The sequence below is a fragment of the Serinus canaria genome, chromosome 1A (assembly GCF_022539315.1).
Source record: "Serinus canaria isolate serCan28SL12 chromosome 1A, serCan2020, whole genome shotgun sequence".
NCBI lineage: Eukaryota > Metazoa > Chordata > Aves > Passeriformes > Fringillidae > Serinus > Serinus canaria.
Window position 1 is genome coordinate 14,459,165 of NC_066314.1, and position 17,620 is coordinate 14,476,784.

The following is a 17,620-nucleotide window of genomic DNA, read 5'->3' on the forward strand; positions in this document are numbered from 1 at the left end:
AAAGTCCCAGCAACAATTCCACCATCAGAGAAACCAGGAGCAGAACTTCCACTGCAAGTTAACAGCAGCTCATCTCTGGGTCACCAGCACCTCTCTAACCCAGACACCAAAGAACTCTTTGGCCATGAGGCAATTTTACATCTGCTGGGGTAATAAAACCCCTCTAAAGCATACAGTGATGGAGCCTTTAGCTATTATGTGCCACTCTCTGGCCTCTGCCACTGTGTATTGCAGGCTGGCAGGCCAAGTGCCTTGGGGACACATCAGTTGTGGGGGAGGCTGGGAAGCTGGACACACACCACTGGAAGGACTGGCAGGCATGTACTGGGTGTGAGGGACTGCTGGGAAAGCAACATTCAAGCCAGCATGGGCCACTGCTGGTGTGGCACAATCTGAATTGACTTTGTCATACTGAGTGAAAATCTATGCTTTAGAAACCATGGGTAACAGCTGATCTTTCAGAAAATCATAGCTGTTATTCAAATAAATTATATCTCCTGTGAAGAAGATGAATATTGCAGCTTAAAAAAATTACTAAGGAGTTTGCTTTGACAACAAATTGAGGCAACCTAAAAAAGAAAATCTGCTTATGTCAAGCCTTAGGAAGTGGGCAGTGAATTGGCTAAGTGATAGGTACATGGTTTAGAAGTCTGCCTGTGCAAACGACTTCCTATGTATGTAATTTATACATATAAAAGACTGTGCTATTTTCTTCCAAGTACAGAACACTCCACTGAAATTTCTGAGCTGCTATTTTAAAAAACAGCACAGCCATAAACCTGCAAACTGTTGAGCGATGTAGACCTTCTTTTAAAAATTAGACCTAGCTTCAAAAAAAAAAAGGAAAAAAAAAAGCAGCAGCAAAACCAGCCACTTGTTTGATGATGAGAATAGAGACAAAGAATGGTGACAAGTCTCATCCAGGCTGGGTGACACTCACCCCTTTTACAAAGCATTGAAAAACCCCTGACCTGGTGGGAATAAGGGCAGTGAATCTTTTAACAGCAGACTCCAAGGGGAAAGCACAACATAATAACCTTATAGAGACAAATCTCCTGTTGTTTAAGGAAGTCTCCAGCATAGCTTTTGCCCAAGCCCAGTTTGTGAAGAAGAGGAGCCCTGCATGCAGCCAGCTGGCTAGAAATGCCAGCACAGGCATTTCTATAAATACATAAGTATATGTATATATATGTACATATGCATACACACACATAGTTAAGATAGAGAGATATCTATATAGAAGTGAAGGTGTATGGATCTGTAAGTAGATGCTAGTAACAGTGAGTCTCCCTGACACCTTTACCAGGAACCTTTTAAAAGGCAAAAATATAACCTAGAAACAATATAATCAGAAACTTTTATTTGTTGTGATTTGTAGCTTCACACAAATACTGAAGTGAAGATGCAAGTAGTTCAGATTTCAGTTTGCAGACAGAATACAGAAACACATGACAGATTTATTTTTAGATTAACAGCCAGAAAATGAATGACTGGATCTGCTGTGGAAAAAAAAATGGAGCATTTAAGAAAATTTAATAAATTAGCTCTTTTAAAATTACATTCTATTCTATGTGTGCAGGTGTACATTTTCTGTTTCCCATTTTTCTGTTTAGTATGAACACATGACAAAGGCAAGTTTTTCTGTTAAAATGGGTGAGAATCAGACAATGGCTCTGAACTCAGAGCCACACTAAATATTTTTTGAAGTAGAACAACATCTTCCTACTACCTTAAAAGAAACAGGCAATGAATTCTAAACTACAGAATCCTACAGATATAGGGTGAGGAAACCAATATAATTCCCAATGGAAACCAATATAATTCCCAATGTGTTTATTTACTCAGCTGTTGTAAAATCCTTTGTTAATAGTTGGGTATCAACAACTTTCTATAGATATAGTTCAGTATCTATAGAAACCCATACTTTGAGATAGCAGTAGGTAGACAAAAACCCACAATTATTCATAGTTAAAGCAAACAAACAGTAAAAGTATCTTTTGCCTAACCATGCTAGAAAAATCAAAATATGCCAACTGAATGAAATACACTGAGAAAAGGACAAAACTACTACTGTGTTCCTAACATGCCATTATAATTGATCACTGCTTATCTATCTCCTTCATTTTATCAATGTAGTTCAGCACCTCTAGAGTCCTCCTGCCAGCCAAACTCAGGTACTCGGCCTCAGAAGAGAAGTCGTCTGTCCCGACTGAGTTGCCGGTGCCCGCGGGCTGCTGCAGCTCCCGCGCTGGCCGCTCCTGCTCTCCCGCTCTGCCGACAGTGCTGGGAGGAGGGACCCCGCCCGGGCTGCAGGCAGCGGGGAGGGATCCCCCACAGCTGCACACCCTCAGGCTGCTACACTGGGTGCCTACATCCACCTTCTCTACGGTCACAGGGCCCTCGGTCTGCGACCAAACATCGCACCTGGTGCTGCTACTGACATGCTCCCTCTTAAAGGCGTGGTGTGATGGGCCCTGAGATAGACCTGTGTAAGTTTTATTTTCCTCCTCTGTGGCACAAAAATTAGAGTCTTTCCCCCGAAGATTGTTTGCTTCTTTTCTAGCCAAAATACTGCTGGGCTTCATACCCACACTTCGGGTGTGAAAACTCTTGGGGGCCTCTCTGCTCACTGAGGCTGAGAATAGGTTGGCACCATGTGCCTTCAAGGACTGTTCATTCAGATATTCCTTCTTTTTGGCTGATATTCCTTCTTCCTCTTCAGACTGTTTGGATAGAATTGTGCAATTGTAACTGTTCAAATAGTTCAGTAACTAAGGACTAAAGTAATGACTTGCTAATAGCTAAGTGCAATAAACAGAAAGGCCAAAACAGTCCGTTTTTGGTTTGCGGGTTTTTCTTCATTCCTTCTCCAGGGATGACTCTTGGTGAAGAGAAGGTGGCCAATGCAGACCTTCACTCTCACATACAATTTATAATCTTACACCATGGCATTTTTGTGTTCAAGAATGACTAAAAACACAGTGTGTCAAATCATTCTGCTTTACAGGCGTGTAATGTAAGGCAGGTATACATATAGGAAGAGCATAGAACATTGCTTAGCACCTTCCCACAGTCAAGCTATGTAATTCCACAAGGCCAGTCATTATCAAGAGAACAATCATTATCAAGAGAACAAACCATGTCTGTCAAACTACTTAGGAAAATTTACAGCTCATAATTTCTTGTCCTCATCACATACAAAGTTATCTCGTACAAAACAAAATGAGATGCCAGCTACATCCACCTTTAGGTGCATGGGGCATAGAGATACAATTCAAATAAAGCCCTGCCAGCTCACAAGGATTTACTCACTGTGTCAGGACTAGAGCTCAAATAGCTCTCGGACTGCCTTGGAGAGTAACTGTGAGACTGGCTGCTGAGTGGTGAGTCCACATCTTGAAAAATTAGATGAAAAAGAAAGAAAAGGTTACTCATGGAACAATCCCCAAAGTAATCCTCAAGTACACCATGTAGAATTAAACATTACTATTTCTGATGCAGGTTTAAGATATTGTTTAAAGAACAAAAAGTTAGCAAGGTCAATCTAGTTCTCAGTTCTTCTCTTCTCAGGTCAACACATCTTAACAGAGGTTGTGAGATGGGGCCCTTAAAGCCTCAGCTGTGCTGTTAATCAGCAGCAAAACTGGGCTACCCAAAAAGAGGAGGGACTCTGGAGAGCAGGGCCTGCAAAAGAGCACAGTAGACTCCATGTGCACACTGGCTGCCATACAACTTACATATATCTTTCTTGGAGGCCCCGAGAGATTCTCTTCTCTGAAATGCAGCCAGCACAGCTGACCTGACAGCTACTGAGGGAGTAGGAAGGATGTAGGATTGCCTCTCTTACTCCCCCACCTCTATCCACGTGTGGAGTGACAGCATATAGTCTAGTGGAAGAGAATATCTCTTCAAGGAAAAGCAAGCACAGCTAATTCTTCACTGTCTTTTTACAGTGCTATGTGAATCAGAAATACAAGCCCTTAATCAAAGTTAACATCCTAAAAAGATCATTCTCCCTGGCTTTAAAAGTAACTGTTTCAGTTTCACATGTAGAGAAAACATTTTAAAGTGATAATGTATAAATAGTACTAACCCATCTCATGAAGATATGAACTCAGTCCAAACTTATACCCTTTCTCTTGGGCTGTTGTGAACTGTTAAAAAGAATAAGGAATTAATAATGAGGGTTCAGCTGGATCAGCATCTCAGGTTAAGAGAGGAACATTCAGTTTCTGTATTACCTAAAGGAGTCACTGCACTGTACCACAAATTATTTTAAGAGGTATTTTTACCCCAGAGTAGTACCACATGTGCCTTCTACAGGCAAGACATCTGAAACAATTTTTATATGTATACTGGCACAAAGCTCCTTTATAATACTGAAGCATCCTGCATATAATGTCTGGGCATTGCCTGCAGAACCTGATCCCAAGTGTTGATGGGTAACTTACCCAATGTCTTTCAGGCATCAGCTAAAGTGTGAATGAAACCATGTGAACTGTGGACCTGTCTATCTAAACCACATCACTAGCAGCAGCTCTTTCTGAATTCCTTATATAAACCATGATGGAAAAGAAGCTTCCATGGTAGTTAATTCAGTGAAGATATATTCATTTTCTAACTGTGGTGAAAAATCTTTCTCCGCCTCAAATGAATTAAATGAAACAGTGGGTTTGACAAAAAAAAAAAAAAAACCAACATATTTTTAAAAGTTACCTCTTCAAAAACAAAGACATGGTTCTGATTCCAGGCTGTTTCTTTCACAGACTTGTCACTGAGGAATGCAAACACAAGTTCTCTAGTAAGTGATTTTTCCCCATTATTTTTATTTTCTTTCTGAGTTAAATTCCTTACTGGTGACTTTTCAATTTTTACTTTGTCTTCAGTAACCATTAAATGCTTCCCACTACTGAGATCACTAGACTTATCTCTGAACCTGAGATTTAACACCAAGAATATGTTTCTCATAAACTTCATTTCTGTTGAAATGCAAAATGGAATTGAAGCAATAACTGAAGATAGTGCTGTTTTGTAAAATGGAAGGTACTGCGTATCAGTCTTTGAAAAACAAGTATTTAGTAAAACACAGAGCACTCACATAGCCCAGAGGAGACACTTACTTGCTCTGTAGCCAGTGATGAGACAGAGTATTTTAGAGGACAAGCCAGATCAACAGCTTAAGTTCAGGATCTCCAAACTGCCCTATGAAGCAGTATTTCTGTGTACTTATTATGGGCAGATACACAGAGGCATAATGGGCTTTCCTGTGCATAGATTTATTCACATTGTACTATTTGCACTAAGAAAACCTGAGTCCTTGGTACTACTCTTTAGAATTTTGCTTTCTTGTGCTCTTAGCAGGATTTCTCCAGTTCAGCAAAGTCTCTGAAGTTATCACTGGTTAATAGATTGGTAATTTCCATGACACTCACCTTTTTCTTCTTGAATAATTCTGCACATTCTCCTTTAAGCTATTCTGCCAATCATGGTGATAAGCAAATGTCTCTAAAATTTAAAAAAACAAAGTAAACCTTGATTTTGAAATGCATTAGAATAAACACAATTTATATAAAAGTTTCTGTAAAGTTTTTAAAATAATTTAAATTATTTTATGTTTATGTTTATGTTATGTTTTTTTAATTATTATGTTACTGCATTCTGAAGATTCATGATGTTTTCAGCTGGGGCAGACACATCTCTGGTTATAAGAAGATATATCTTGAAAAGGGGCATAAAACCCAGAGTACATGTCCTTAAAATATGATACACACCAATTTTTTCAAGGTTTGCTCTTCTTCGTTTCTGTTCACAGGGCATGAAGTAGCACTGTCCCTCACAGTTCTGCCTGTGTGTTTTATGAAGTGCACTTGTTTCCTTGTAGCTTGTATTTGACACGTTATTACTTTTAAGGAAAACTTGTTCTGGAGCTGTGAAAATGCCTTCAAGGTGTCTATCTATAGAATCTCCTTTTGCATTGATTGCAGGATAAACCCTTCTAGCGTCACAAGAATAATTTCTGTTGGTAATTTGATTTTGAACATCAGGAACAGTGAAAAAAATGTCATTACTGCTTTGGTTAGAAAAAGGACTGAAATGCTTTGTCGAAGGATTATTATGGATTGGTTGACTCTCATCTTCAAATAGTGCCAGAAAGGAACAACCACTTCCACCTTTCAATTCTGCAGTTTCTTTCACAACATCAAATATTGGTTCTTTTATTCCTTCACAGTTTTCTGATTCATTACTGGCTATTATCACTGGATTTTTCCTGGCAGAATTCATGCAGTCTGGCCTGGGGGTAGGCAATGAGGTATAACAGGGGTAGAAGAGAAAAAAACATTTTGCTGAGTACACAGACAAGCAAAATATTGTTAACACAACACTTTATGATAATTTGATGATAAAAATATCAAAAACTACACTGCTCATTACACTTGATTTTGTCCTAAATATACAGTATTTCAACTGAAAAAGTGTGTATTTTATTATGTGTTATATCTACTTTATGGTAAGATTGATTTAAAAAGGGTTCTATTTCTTATCTCCAAATATACAAAGCCTTGGAGCACATCCTCCCAGACAGAGAACTGTGATTTATAAAATCAGCCACAGTATGTCACTGCTGCTCCACCAGCTGACCAAAGGCGGCCACGTCAGGGAGAAAAAGAGGAAGATAGTTTCTTCCATTCATAAGAGTAGGTTGCTAAGACTATATTTCTCTTCCATGCTGAAAGCCCCTAACAAGTGATTTTCATTTGTACTTGAAATCAGTAATTCTGATTCAGCGCAGAATTTTTCTGTTTCACTGCCAGGAGGCCAGTCAGACATTTTGTTATGCCTCTACTATCCTACCCTACTTCTGAAAGTAGTGGTTTTGAAGATTTTATCATGTGAGCATCATGGACATGAAAGCATCCTACTTGCACTTATTTGGCTCTTAATCGAACATTTTCACTGGTTTTTTTTCCAGGCTGGATGTGCTGACTGACCTTTCAGAAACTCTGAGCAAAAAGTCGAGATTCTTCTGAAGGACAGAGATCTGGCAAAAAAGGCCATTCAAAAAAACCGCCTTCTTTAAAATGTTCTAAGCAAGGCTGTCAATAGAACTTGAAACTGAAATGTAGTACAGAAAACTCTTACTGGAGAAAATTCCTGTGGGGTTTTGATCAGCAAATACTTGGAAGTGGATAAAGATTCTATGGAACTTAAATGAGAAACGAGTTTTCTCTAGTTACAGAAACCTGACCAGGACAGTTTTAGAAGGCTAAACACACTAGAGTTTATTTCAGAAGATAGATCTACATGAGGAAGGTAAAACCATTTTGTGAATCAATTCAGAGAGTCTTTCTCAACTCCAGCTGAATATTTTGTTATGCAAAATAAGATTTAAGAGTAGATGAGGAAATATGGCATGAAAACTTTTAATTAATATTTCATAACCTTGAGGTGCCACAGGTCTCAGAATTATGCACATTGATTACATCATCAGTATGTTCCATTAAACTACTGCATGAACTGACACCCTACTTTTCACAGACAGTGAAAGAAACTCCCTGCACAGATTTGTGATCTCTTGAGGTATAAGAATTTATGGCTGCAATGGATGAAAACAAAATGATGACAATACAAAGAAATGGATCTGAAGAGCAGTTGGAAAGGAAATGGTGTTAGTGACCCATAAATGGGTAGAAGATGAGAGGATGTGACATAAGCAGATGAGTGCAGGCCTGATAGCTGGTGGAGAAAGGAGAGATGCACGTGAGATAAGGTTACACAGGGCTCAGTGTAAATATATAAATTTACAATTCACTCAGATGTGCAGCAAGATGAATCCTATGCTCATTTTAGGTTTTGCTGGAGAAAGCCAGGAGAAGCCGGAAGAAGAATGGAATTTAAAGGGGCTGATGTGTTTAGTTATTATTTGGCCAGTGATTTTATGGGGCACTTGACTCCCCAGGCAAACAGCCTGCAGGCCCTTCAGGAACAGCAAAATACTGTATGGCCTTTTTATGTCTCTATCCAGCCTAAGCTAGAGATGGACAGGAACTTTCAACCAAATGGCAGACTTATGGAATAGAAGGAATAAAGTAAGATTAACTATGTAAGACCTCTAGGTCCAAGGGAGAGATGCTGGAAAGAAAATTAAATAAAATTTTCAGTACAAATAAGTCTGGCCCTAAACCATCTGTGATTTGAAAGATTTTTAATCAGCACATACAAAAAGAAATATATTCTCGATTTTGATCCGTTCTTTTAAAAACAAAGTGCACATTCTCATAGAATATTATTGAATCAATTATAGGGAAAAAAGAAAGCTATAGTAGGACCACATTTGAAAGAGAAGGAAAGAAATTGCTTTGTTCCTGGAACCCCTAGCATAAATAATGCAGGTGCAGATGCTCAATTGCTATTGCATCAAGATTGTCAGAAAAGCACTTGCAATACTACCCAGAACTAATAACACCTGGGGCAGTTTCCCTCTCCTCGTGGTCTCTTAGTAAATCTGTGCTATCATTCAAGGTGAATTCAGCAACACTATCGTGTCTGTGACATTGCAAAAAACAGATCATGATTCCAAGTGCCTATCCAAAATTTTGCTGCCTTTCAACAAATTTAAATAGCTTTGTTTAGTTTTTCCATTTGATTTCAATTTTTATTTGACAACCAGTCAGTGAAAAAAACAAGTAACAATAAGCTTCTGATTATTTTAGTATTTTTCTTAATTAAACTTGACTTATTTTCCTCATTAATGTACAATCACTGCCTACCTATCAAATGGCTTGAACAGCTCCCAAGGCACTGTATCAGACTGCCTGAAAATACACTGGCTTGGAGGGTTTGTATTCCAAGGATCTTGATCAAGGCTGTTACCTGGCTGAGAAAACAGTAGAAGCTGTCAAACTGTGAATATACATAATTGTCTTTAAAACTTTCAACTTGGGTTTGGAAACAATATACATATTTTCCCACTATTTTTATTTCTTTATATCTTTACAGCAGAAGCCTAAACCTCCTTACAGCCCAACTGTTGCCAAACAAACTTTAGCCAATGATAACTACTTTGAGCATGACAGTAACAGACAGTTTTTCTCACCCTATTGTTCATCCATCTGGTTCATAGCTGCCCATTTTGGCTACCAGAATCCTATGGGAAACTTCAACAAAAGCCTTCCTAAAGGCAAGGCAAATAATGCCTGCTCTTCTCTCTAATTCCCAGAACTACCAATTCCATCACAGAAAGCCATTGGGTCCACCAGGCAGAGTGTGACCTTGCAAAATCTGATGGCTGTTTGCAGACACCTTCTTGTTCCTCATGTACCTCTGGAATTGCCTTTGGTAGCTTAGCTCCTTAATCCTTCCAGGGACAGAGGTGAGATGATGCTTCCCCAGATCATGCCTACATTTTTGCAGGTGAACATAACATTTCTGTATTTCTTCTCACTGGGAAGCTTCTCTGATCACCACAGCCTTACAAGGGTGATAAATATCTGCCTTGCAGTGATGTCATCCAACACCCTGAACTAGGCTGAACGCTGTCCAGTCTCATATATTTCTTTATGTCCAAGCTACAATGGATTCTCAAACTTGCTCCTTCCCTGCTGGTTCATTCAACTCCCCCCAGCTCCTGAAAGCATTTTAAAATGAGCCAAAGAGCAGATCTTGTCTGAAAAATTTGAAGCAAAGTAGTCTTTGAGTATCTAAGGCTTTTCCACATAATTTTTTCACTAGGTCTCAACTCTGTTTAGCAGTGGACAACATTTTCCTTGCTTTCCTTTCTTTGATGACACACCTACAGAAGTCCTCCTTGCTGTTCTTCTCACCCATTGTGATTCTCAGCTCTGGCCATCCTAATGCCACCCCTCCAAACTGAGGGGATGCTCCTGTTTTCTTCCTGCCTTGCCCATCCCTCCTTGCACTCTTCCTCTTCGCATTTGACCTCAGTCAGGGGTTCCCTGATTCTGTCAAACTGGCCTCCAGAATCTAATCATTCTCTTGCACATAGCAGTGGACACAACATATTTGTGCTCTGAAAACATATATTTCTCGGGCTTCTTTGCTCTTCAGGTCAGCTTCCTGTGAGTTTTGACCTCCTCATTCCCTGAACAACCCATAATCTCCCCTTCCGAAACTTCTTGAGCATTTCTTCCTCATTTACCTCAAAAGTTCAGAATACCATTGGTGAAATACATTTTTTTATTATTATTACCAATGAATAATATATTTGCTAAAAATAAAGTTTATTATATTTGCTATCACTTTTGTAAGGATCATTCTTTTAAGAATCACAAAGTTAACAAAAAGAAAAATAATAGTATGCACCAGATCAAATAACTTTCAACTGTTTCTTAAAAGTAAAGAGTTAAACAGCAGAGCGCTGAAAATTCTGTAAGAACTATATTAATAACTGAGACATTAAAAGATAAAAAATTAGGTCATTGGATCACCTGGGATCATGCAACACCCAGTTACACTAACTGTATGTTTAAGAAAACTGTATTTCTAACTATATTTCAGGTTTCTTTAACAAAATTTACAAGCTAGAAGAAAAAGAAAGCCACCAGTATGTGACTAATTCTCTCTCTGCTGATATCAGCAACACTGAGAGTTCAGTGAACAAAAGCTTAAGTTGAGCTTATTTCAGAACAATAAAATAAATATATTTGTATGTACAGAATATTCATTGCCACCAGCCTACAAAAAATGATGATCAATCATAATTGTCATCACCATTACACTATTTTTATACACCAAATAAATGAAAGTTAGTTTAAAGTAATTCCATGGAAGTAAAACATTAACCAAACCTGATTTTGCAGCTTTTTTTCATATATCTGTTCCCAAATGTTGCCCATTAGTTTTGTGCTGAAATTTTCTTCTGAAAGCTGTGTACAGTTAGAGAACTGATAACCAGAGGAGGACAATGGACAAGCACTAAAACCTCTTGCCATGCTGTCTTCATTTTCTATACTAGAATCAACATAGCCTAATTCCATTACTTGTGGAATGAGCTAGACAAAACATAACAAAGACATTTTATTTAGCTAAAACTGTTTTGATTTAAGCATAAAGTTCAAAGTAATCAAGCCATTCTGTATCTTTTACATCTCTGCACATAAACCACAAAGAAGAGAAAATTTTCTATATTCTGATATAGAATTAGAATTCTGATATAGAATATAGAATTTCTATATTCTGACTTTTCACTAAAAACTTAAGGCAATAAGGGTTTATTTCAGGGAAACATGTAAGTAACTACTTAATCTGAAGCATGCACACAAATGCTATCTTGAGGAGAAATGGATATAAATACATTTTTAGCTTTTTTTCAATAAAGATATATGCAGCATGAAAATAATTTATCAATAAAGACAGAGAAGACTTTATGTTTCAGTATCCATGAGCTTTGTCCACTCTTTGAAAAATCACTTAAAAATACATTAATTACTGCACATTTTTAGTCTTTTATCATTAGAACAATAACTTACCTTATCCTGGTATTTTACTTTTTCTGAGAGATGTTGTCTTCTGCTGTCCAAAACTTGCTTTTGTAACCTTGTAAAATGAATAAAAACGGCCTATGAAATGCAAGGTCCAAAAGATTAAAGTATTCTGAGTATTAATTTCAAATAACTTAGGAATATTTTTCCACACATCTTAAAACAGCCTGATTCTTAGGCAGTTATGAGCAGCCTGTCCATCAGTTGGTCACTTTAGGGTGTCCAAAGCAGGATGGGAAAACAGTTTAAGAGCATAATGCTGTTTGAATAACTGCTCCTTGAGATAAACTTAGTATAAGTACCTGACATGAGTAGACACGCAACCATTAAAAAAACAATCTCTCAGCTTCATGTGCAGTTTTTTATTCAGAATTTATTAATTACTCTCTCACAGTAAGAGTATCACTGGAATAACAGGAGTGGTGAAACTTCCCTGTTTACAGTGGTATGTTTATGTTTTCATAATACCCCAAATGTTAAGACTACAATGAAATACCTCTCCCAGAACCTCACTGTTGCATAACTATTGCCTATTTTATACAAGTACCTGCTCTGGAGACCATCTAAGTTTGACTTCTGTTGTGTACGTAGGGGGGATGTGGGAAGCTCTAAGTTAAGTCTCCTGATGGGTTTTTTTTCATCTTCAGTGATATCAACGTGGACTGGCTTCCTCACATTCTCTGCAATGAATGTATTTGTTATGTCAGTGCTGGGCTTGGAGAAAGTTTTGAGGTTCCTTAATTTTCATTACAGTACAAAAGCTGTTGTTTTATATTTCTTAATTCACTTAAAGCCGTATTTGTTTCTCTCTTTGCTACTAACAACACAAAAACTCTATTCTAAATGGCACAATAGTATAAAATTATTGAGTCAGCCACTGTGTGTGTACAGGCTCTGTTGCCTTCCTCAGTCACCTTCTACTCTTCTGAGCATAGGAGAAAAAACGTTCCATAATCTGGTTTACGAGTATGTCACAGATGACAAGAATCATAGAATCACAGAATCATTTAGGTTGAAGAAGACCTTTAAGATCATTGAATTGAGCCATTAAATCAGCACTGCCAAGTCCACCATTAAACCATACCCTTAAGTACCACATCTACGTTTAAAGAGCTAGGACTCAAGTTTTAGTGATGTTTCTCAAGAAGTTTAATAATGGATTGTAAGGATAATCTGGGTAGAACTGACAAAACTATTCCAAATGCCTCCAAAGTTATGAAAAAGGAAATGGATGGGAAATGGACCCACTCAACAGCCAAGAGGAAAAGAAATGAACGTGGGGTAAAATTAATGAATAGAATGGGGAAGGTAATAAGTGTGTGAAGTGGTTTAGAAACAGTATTCTCCAATTTAGTGTTCCCACAGAAACACTTAAAACCCTGTTCTGCTCACTCCCTCTCCCTTCTCCCTCCTTTCCATCTCCCTCTCCCTTTCCTTCTCCCTCTCCCCATCACTCTGCAGAGGATGGAGAGGAGAATTGGAGGCACAAAAGGTTAAGATCGTGGGTTGAGATATGAACAATTTACTGGAAGCAGCAATGAAACAAGAAATTATATTTATTACAGAGTGATGATTCACAGGCAGGTGCTCACCACAGGGAGCACAACGTTCCCTGGCCACTCACTTCCCACTGCCCCACTGGATGGGACTCCCTCCCTTGTGCATGAGGTGAGGAGGTGTAGAGTCACCTCAGCGTCGTGGCCAGGCCTGTCCTGACTACTGCAAACATTCACCCTGGCCTGGCCTGGCCTGGCACCAGGACACTGCACAAGGCTTTACAGGGGAAGTAGGCAGGAGCCAAGGTTGTTTGATACCTTTTATGTCCAGACTTTTTATTCAGTCATAATTTTTGTATTAACATACGATTTTTAACTTTAAAAATAAAACAACGTTTATTTGAGGGTTAAGCTGTAAATGGAAGAACAAGAACTAAAATAACAGCAGTAACAGTTAAGAATAACTAATTCTGATGTGTCAGAATACCTAAAACTCACCAGTGTTTTCTTTTTTGGTTGATATCTGGTTAACCACATATAGATTAAGAAGATCCAAACTGACTGCTGAACTTTTAGGAGATGATACTTCCAGGAGCTTCATTTTTGACTTAAGTTTCTTTCTTTCAAAGTATTCCTTAATTTTTTAAAGGAGAGAATAACTTTTTGACAGCAGTTTCAACAATGCATTACCATTATTAGTATAGCTAAGTCTTTTGAAATTAGCAAGCAAGAGTTAGCAAACTATTCTTAATATAAAAGCACACAGTTAAATATCTCTGAATTCTCATGCCCTGTTTGCTCTTAATTTATTTTTATTGACTTGAAAAAGAATGTAAATATGATTTGGTCATATTCAAAATAAATCATTGTTATCTTGATGTCAAACATTTGGTCCTTCAAAGCTCATTTCTCAAACTTTGTGTAAAACCACTAAAAATATTTCTTGAAATAAAAGATACCAAATGTGGCAAGGACAAAGTCCTAAAAAAATTTAAACGGTCTTTTCAGGAAGCATATAAGATAAGCAAATAAATCAGCAAGATTACATACACCAGATGTGCCATCTATAATGACACAAAGAGTTTATTTTTCTCCAAATTTCTCTCTTGACAAAGAAAATAGTCTTCTGACAAAAAAAAAAAAAGATGAAAAAGGTAAAAAAGAAAAGTCTCTAAGATTAGGAATTCAAAAAGATTTTTTACCAAAAGGAATAAAAAGGGATATGACTGACACTTTGAATTTATCAGGACAATAATATAGGAAAGAAACCTCTCAATTTTGCAGACACTATTATTAACCATCCTAAAATCATTAAGTACAGCAGATGAATAAATAAACCCAGTAAGATTTTTTTTTTCTAAACAAAATACGGACATTGAAGACTGAGGGCTATGCCAAAACAAAAAATAGTATTGGCTTTTCTTCTAAAACATAATCCCTGTCATGACTGCAGGTTACACGTAACTAATATACCTGACATGTATGCTGGTAACTAATTTTTAGTATCATTTATTATTATCTTTATCTTCCCACAATAATATTATCTATGGAAAATATCTGTTCTTCAGTTAAGATTAATATCTTCAGTAAGGTAAAATCATCCTGTGTACAAATCAACACTTAAAAGTTCATTTTACTTTAGGGCCCACACCCCCAAAATGTAACCCCTTCCCTTCAGTGTCCCAGACGTTTTTTCCCCATCACCTCTAAATTACCAAATTATTAATAAATATGTAATAGTAATTAGAAAACTAACACTGTCTTTAGTAATTTAGTACTATATTACTAAAAACAATCCTCTATTTTCCTGTTTTCCCTTTCCACTGAAACAAATCATATAGTTGTAATATAAATTATGTGGCTTAGACCAGTAATCCCTGAGAAAACAGAGAGCTCACAGGGCTCCAGGAAACTGGGAAAGGGATGGGGACAAGCTTCTGATTGGTCCCACATTGCTGTATGTAAATGTTTTGAGTAATTGTATCTATACAGCCAGCCTGTTTTTCCTCAACCTCTATATGCCTGGGCACCTGCTCTGGGTATTGGGGGTATCAGCTTCAGTGGTGGAGCTTCCCTATACTGCCTCTTTCTTCCCTGCTGCTGAGGAGGAAACCGACTCCACTTATTATGGTCATGGCCAATTTCTCTTGCTGTTTTCTTTCTCTTTCCTGTTTGAAATGTCTCCTGCTATGCCAGGGATAAGTTTGATTCCCTTATTTCACTTTCAGATTCAAAATACAAATAAGCCATCCTCAGTTTGCAAATGCCAGAAGAAGGACTTTAATGAGCCTAACATCATTTACATGATGCAGAAGAATGGCTGTGTAGGTATGTGTTGGGCCAGCTGACCACATGGTTATCACCTGAGGCTTCAAGCAATCCCTTGTGTTCCCACATACCAACACAACATGGTAACATAAGTAATCCAAGAAAGCCAAAACTGGGCACAGGCCAATTCATTCATTCATTCATTCATTCATTCATTCATTCATTCATTCATTCATTCATTCATTCATTCATTCACACCTTTTCTTGTTGTAATTGAGTTTAGTAAATCTAGAACAAGACTTTTCCCCTAAAAGTCAGGGAAACACATTGTAACTGTTTAGCTATTGTTTTCAATCTCACTCCAAAGGCTTTGAAAGTTTTACCTAAGTGAACCCACTAAAGCTTTTATATAACAATATAAAATCCAATATGGCTGAAACCATTTACCTTTTGTTTTCTCCTTTCTTGCTTTAATATGATTCTGCTTCTGTAAAATGCAAATAATTATTATTTTAATTGCAAAGGCATAATCTTGAGTCATGGCTTGAATTTCTCATCAGTGCTTCTGAGTTTTAGGACACAAATATGTGTTATGTTATGTTATATGTTATAATGGATCAAACCTTCAGGTAGTAAAGTCACCATATCTCTATTGAAGTAATTCTGACTGATCCCAGTTTACTCCAGTAAGGATAGGACAGCATTCAGTATTAGGCTACCAAACATATTTAACATGAAAAAAGAAAGCAGAAAAAGCTTTTAATCATTTGACTTTTAAAGCACATTTCATCAATTTGTAATTTCTTAAAATTTAAGAAATCTTTGTCAATATATTATTTCATCCTAATTTTCTTTGTCATGCTGCAAAATAGCTACAAAACTATATTAGCAAACAAAAGGAGCACTACATGAGCTTTTATCTTTTGGGACTTTCCAGAATACTGGGGACCTTTTGTAAAACAGGAAAGCAAAATAGATCAGCACTACAAGTTGCTGTTGTTTGTTCAAGTACTTGTCTCATCTGTCAAACATAGTCTTATGTGAAATGCTTGTAGGGCTTGCTGCATTAAACTGGAAGTCGAGGCCACTGTTCCATGAGCAGAGTGAGCATGGCTGCAGTCCTTAGGTCAGTATGATTAGGACTTTTTGTGAGGGTTAGAAATTTAGAGCATTCCCTTGGAATTACCTTTTGCTTAAAGTTAGAGCAAACTTTCCAAACATATACATATAACATTCACCCTTGCAGTGAGGAGGAACCCCAGTGATGTGTAGTTTTTCTGACACCTAAAATGTAAACCCCAGATTCACCCGAAGAACCCTGAAAGATACTGGCAGCAGCAGTAAGCAGCAGGTTGCTTTATATTTGCTAAATGTGTGAAGTCCTCCTACACACTGGGTTTTCTTACAGAGGGTATGTGAGGCAGGCAATTAAGACAAAGCTTGGGTTGGTGTTTTGGGGTTTTTTCCAAGTGAAACTCTCCCTTCCTCCTGCTTCACAGAGGCAACATTCAGAAAACTCAGTTTGCTGGGAAGACTTCCAGATGGGTAGGGTGTTCTTTTAGTTTGATTCTGCATAGTCTGGACGATTACAAAGCTGTCTTCAGCAATGCTGCTTCCCAATGGCTGACAAAATCTGTGGGGTTTACATTTCTAGTAGATTGGCAGAGGGCACAGCACTCAAAGAAAGAGAACATTATCTTTTTTCTTTCTTCATCATTACAACTCAGTTTGTGATGCTTTACTGTTTCAGTGAATCACAATACCTGTACATCCTTTTCCCCAAATGGTAACCACTGCTTTTTGTGAGGGTGTGAGAAAGGCCTTGTCCAGCCCCTGTCTGTGGAGAGACACTGAGTCCAAAGGTGACTCCCTGCCTGGGGTGGGAGGGCACCTGCACCTTCCCACAGTCTGGCTCCGGAGGGGACGCCGGGGCTGTCACACCACGGCCTGCTGCTCTGTGAGGGGACACCAGGCCTGAAACACACACACTGTGGCACTACTGTTCCATGGAGAGACACTCGTTCGGTCACAAACACCACGGCGATGGCCAGTTTGTGAGGGGAAATGAGGCCTGAAGCACACACCATGGCTGTGCGCAGTTTGTGAGGGGACCCCACGGTGGCCACACACAATATGGCCGGGCCTGATTTGTGAGGGGGCATCAGGGTTGTTAAACACACCATGGCAGTGCCCAGTCTGTGAGGGACACTGACACAGCACGGAGCTGTTTCTGTCGGCTTTGAAGAGTTTCACTTACCGACTGCCACCCACCCAGTTCATTTTCTGCTGCTGAGGAGGCAGGAAGGAAGGGCTGGCCTGGGCGCTGCCAGCACTGTGGGCAGAGGCAATGGCTTCCCC

The 17,620-nt window shown here is 38.4% G+C and overlaps 1 protein-coding gene across 1 annotated transcript; it reads right to left on the reverse strand.

Annotated features, from left to right (window-relative positions):
* Nucleotides 1–2,099: 2,099 nt before the first annotated feature.
* C1AH12orf40 (chromosome 1A C12orf40 homolog) lies at nucleotides 2,100–17,424 on the reverse strand. The gene is made up of 13 exons (XM_050985790.1): nucleotides 17,168–17,424; nucleotides 15,710–15,749; nucleotides 13,493–13,628; nucleotides 12,046–12,178; nucleotides 11,477–11,553; nucleotides 10,806–10,996; nucleotides 8,769–8,875; nucleotides 5,772–6,292; nucleotides 5,433–5,505; nucleotides 4,717–4,774; nucleotides 4,094–4,154; nucleotides 3,313–3,395; nucleotides 2,100–2,723 (listed from the first exon to the last, which is right to left on the reverse strand). Exons 1-13 carry the CDS (start codon nucleotides 17,422–17,424, stop codon nucleotides 2,100–2,102), a joined length of 2,361 nt encoding a protein of 786 aa, XP_050841747.1.
* Nucleotides 17,425–17,620: the final 196 nt, after the last annotated feature.

What these genes read in the sequence shown, in the direction of transcription:
- C1AH12orf40 (XM_050985790.1), bottom strand. Translation starts at nt 17,424, where the DNA reads ATGCCCCCTCACAAATCAGGCCCGGCCATATTGTGTGTGGCCACCGTG. An exon ending in CCAGGATAAGGTAAGTTATT is followed by an intron (nt 10,997 to 11,476) that starts GTTCTAATGATA and finishes TCATTCCACAAG; the next exon opens with TAATGGAATTAGGCTATGTT. An exon ending in TGAGCTCTAGTCCTGACACA is followed by an intron (nt 2,724 to 3,312) that starts GTGAGTAAATCC and finishes CTATCCAAACAG; the next exon opens with TCTGAAGAGGAAGAAGGAAT.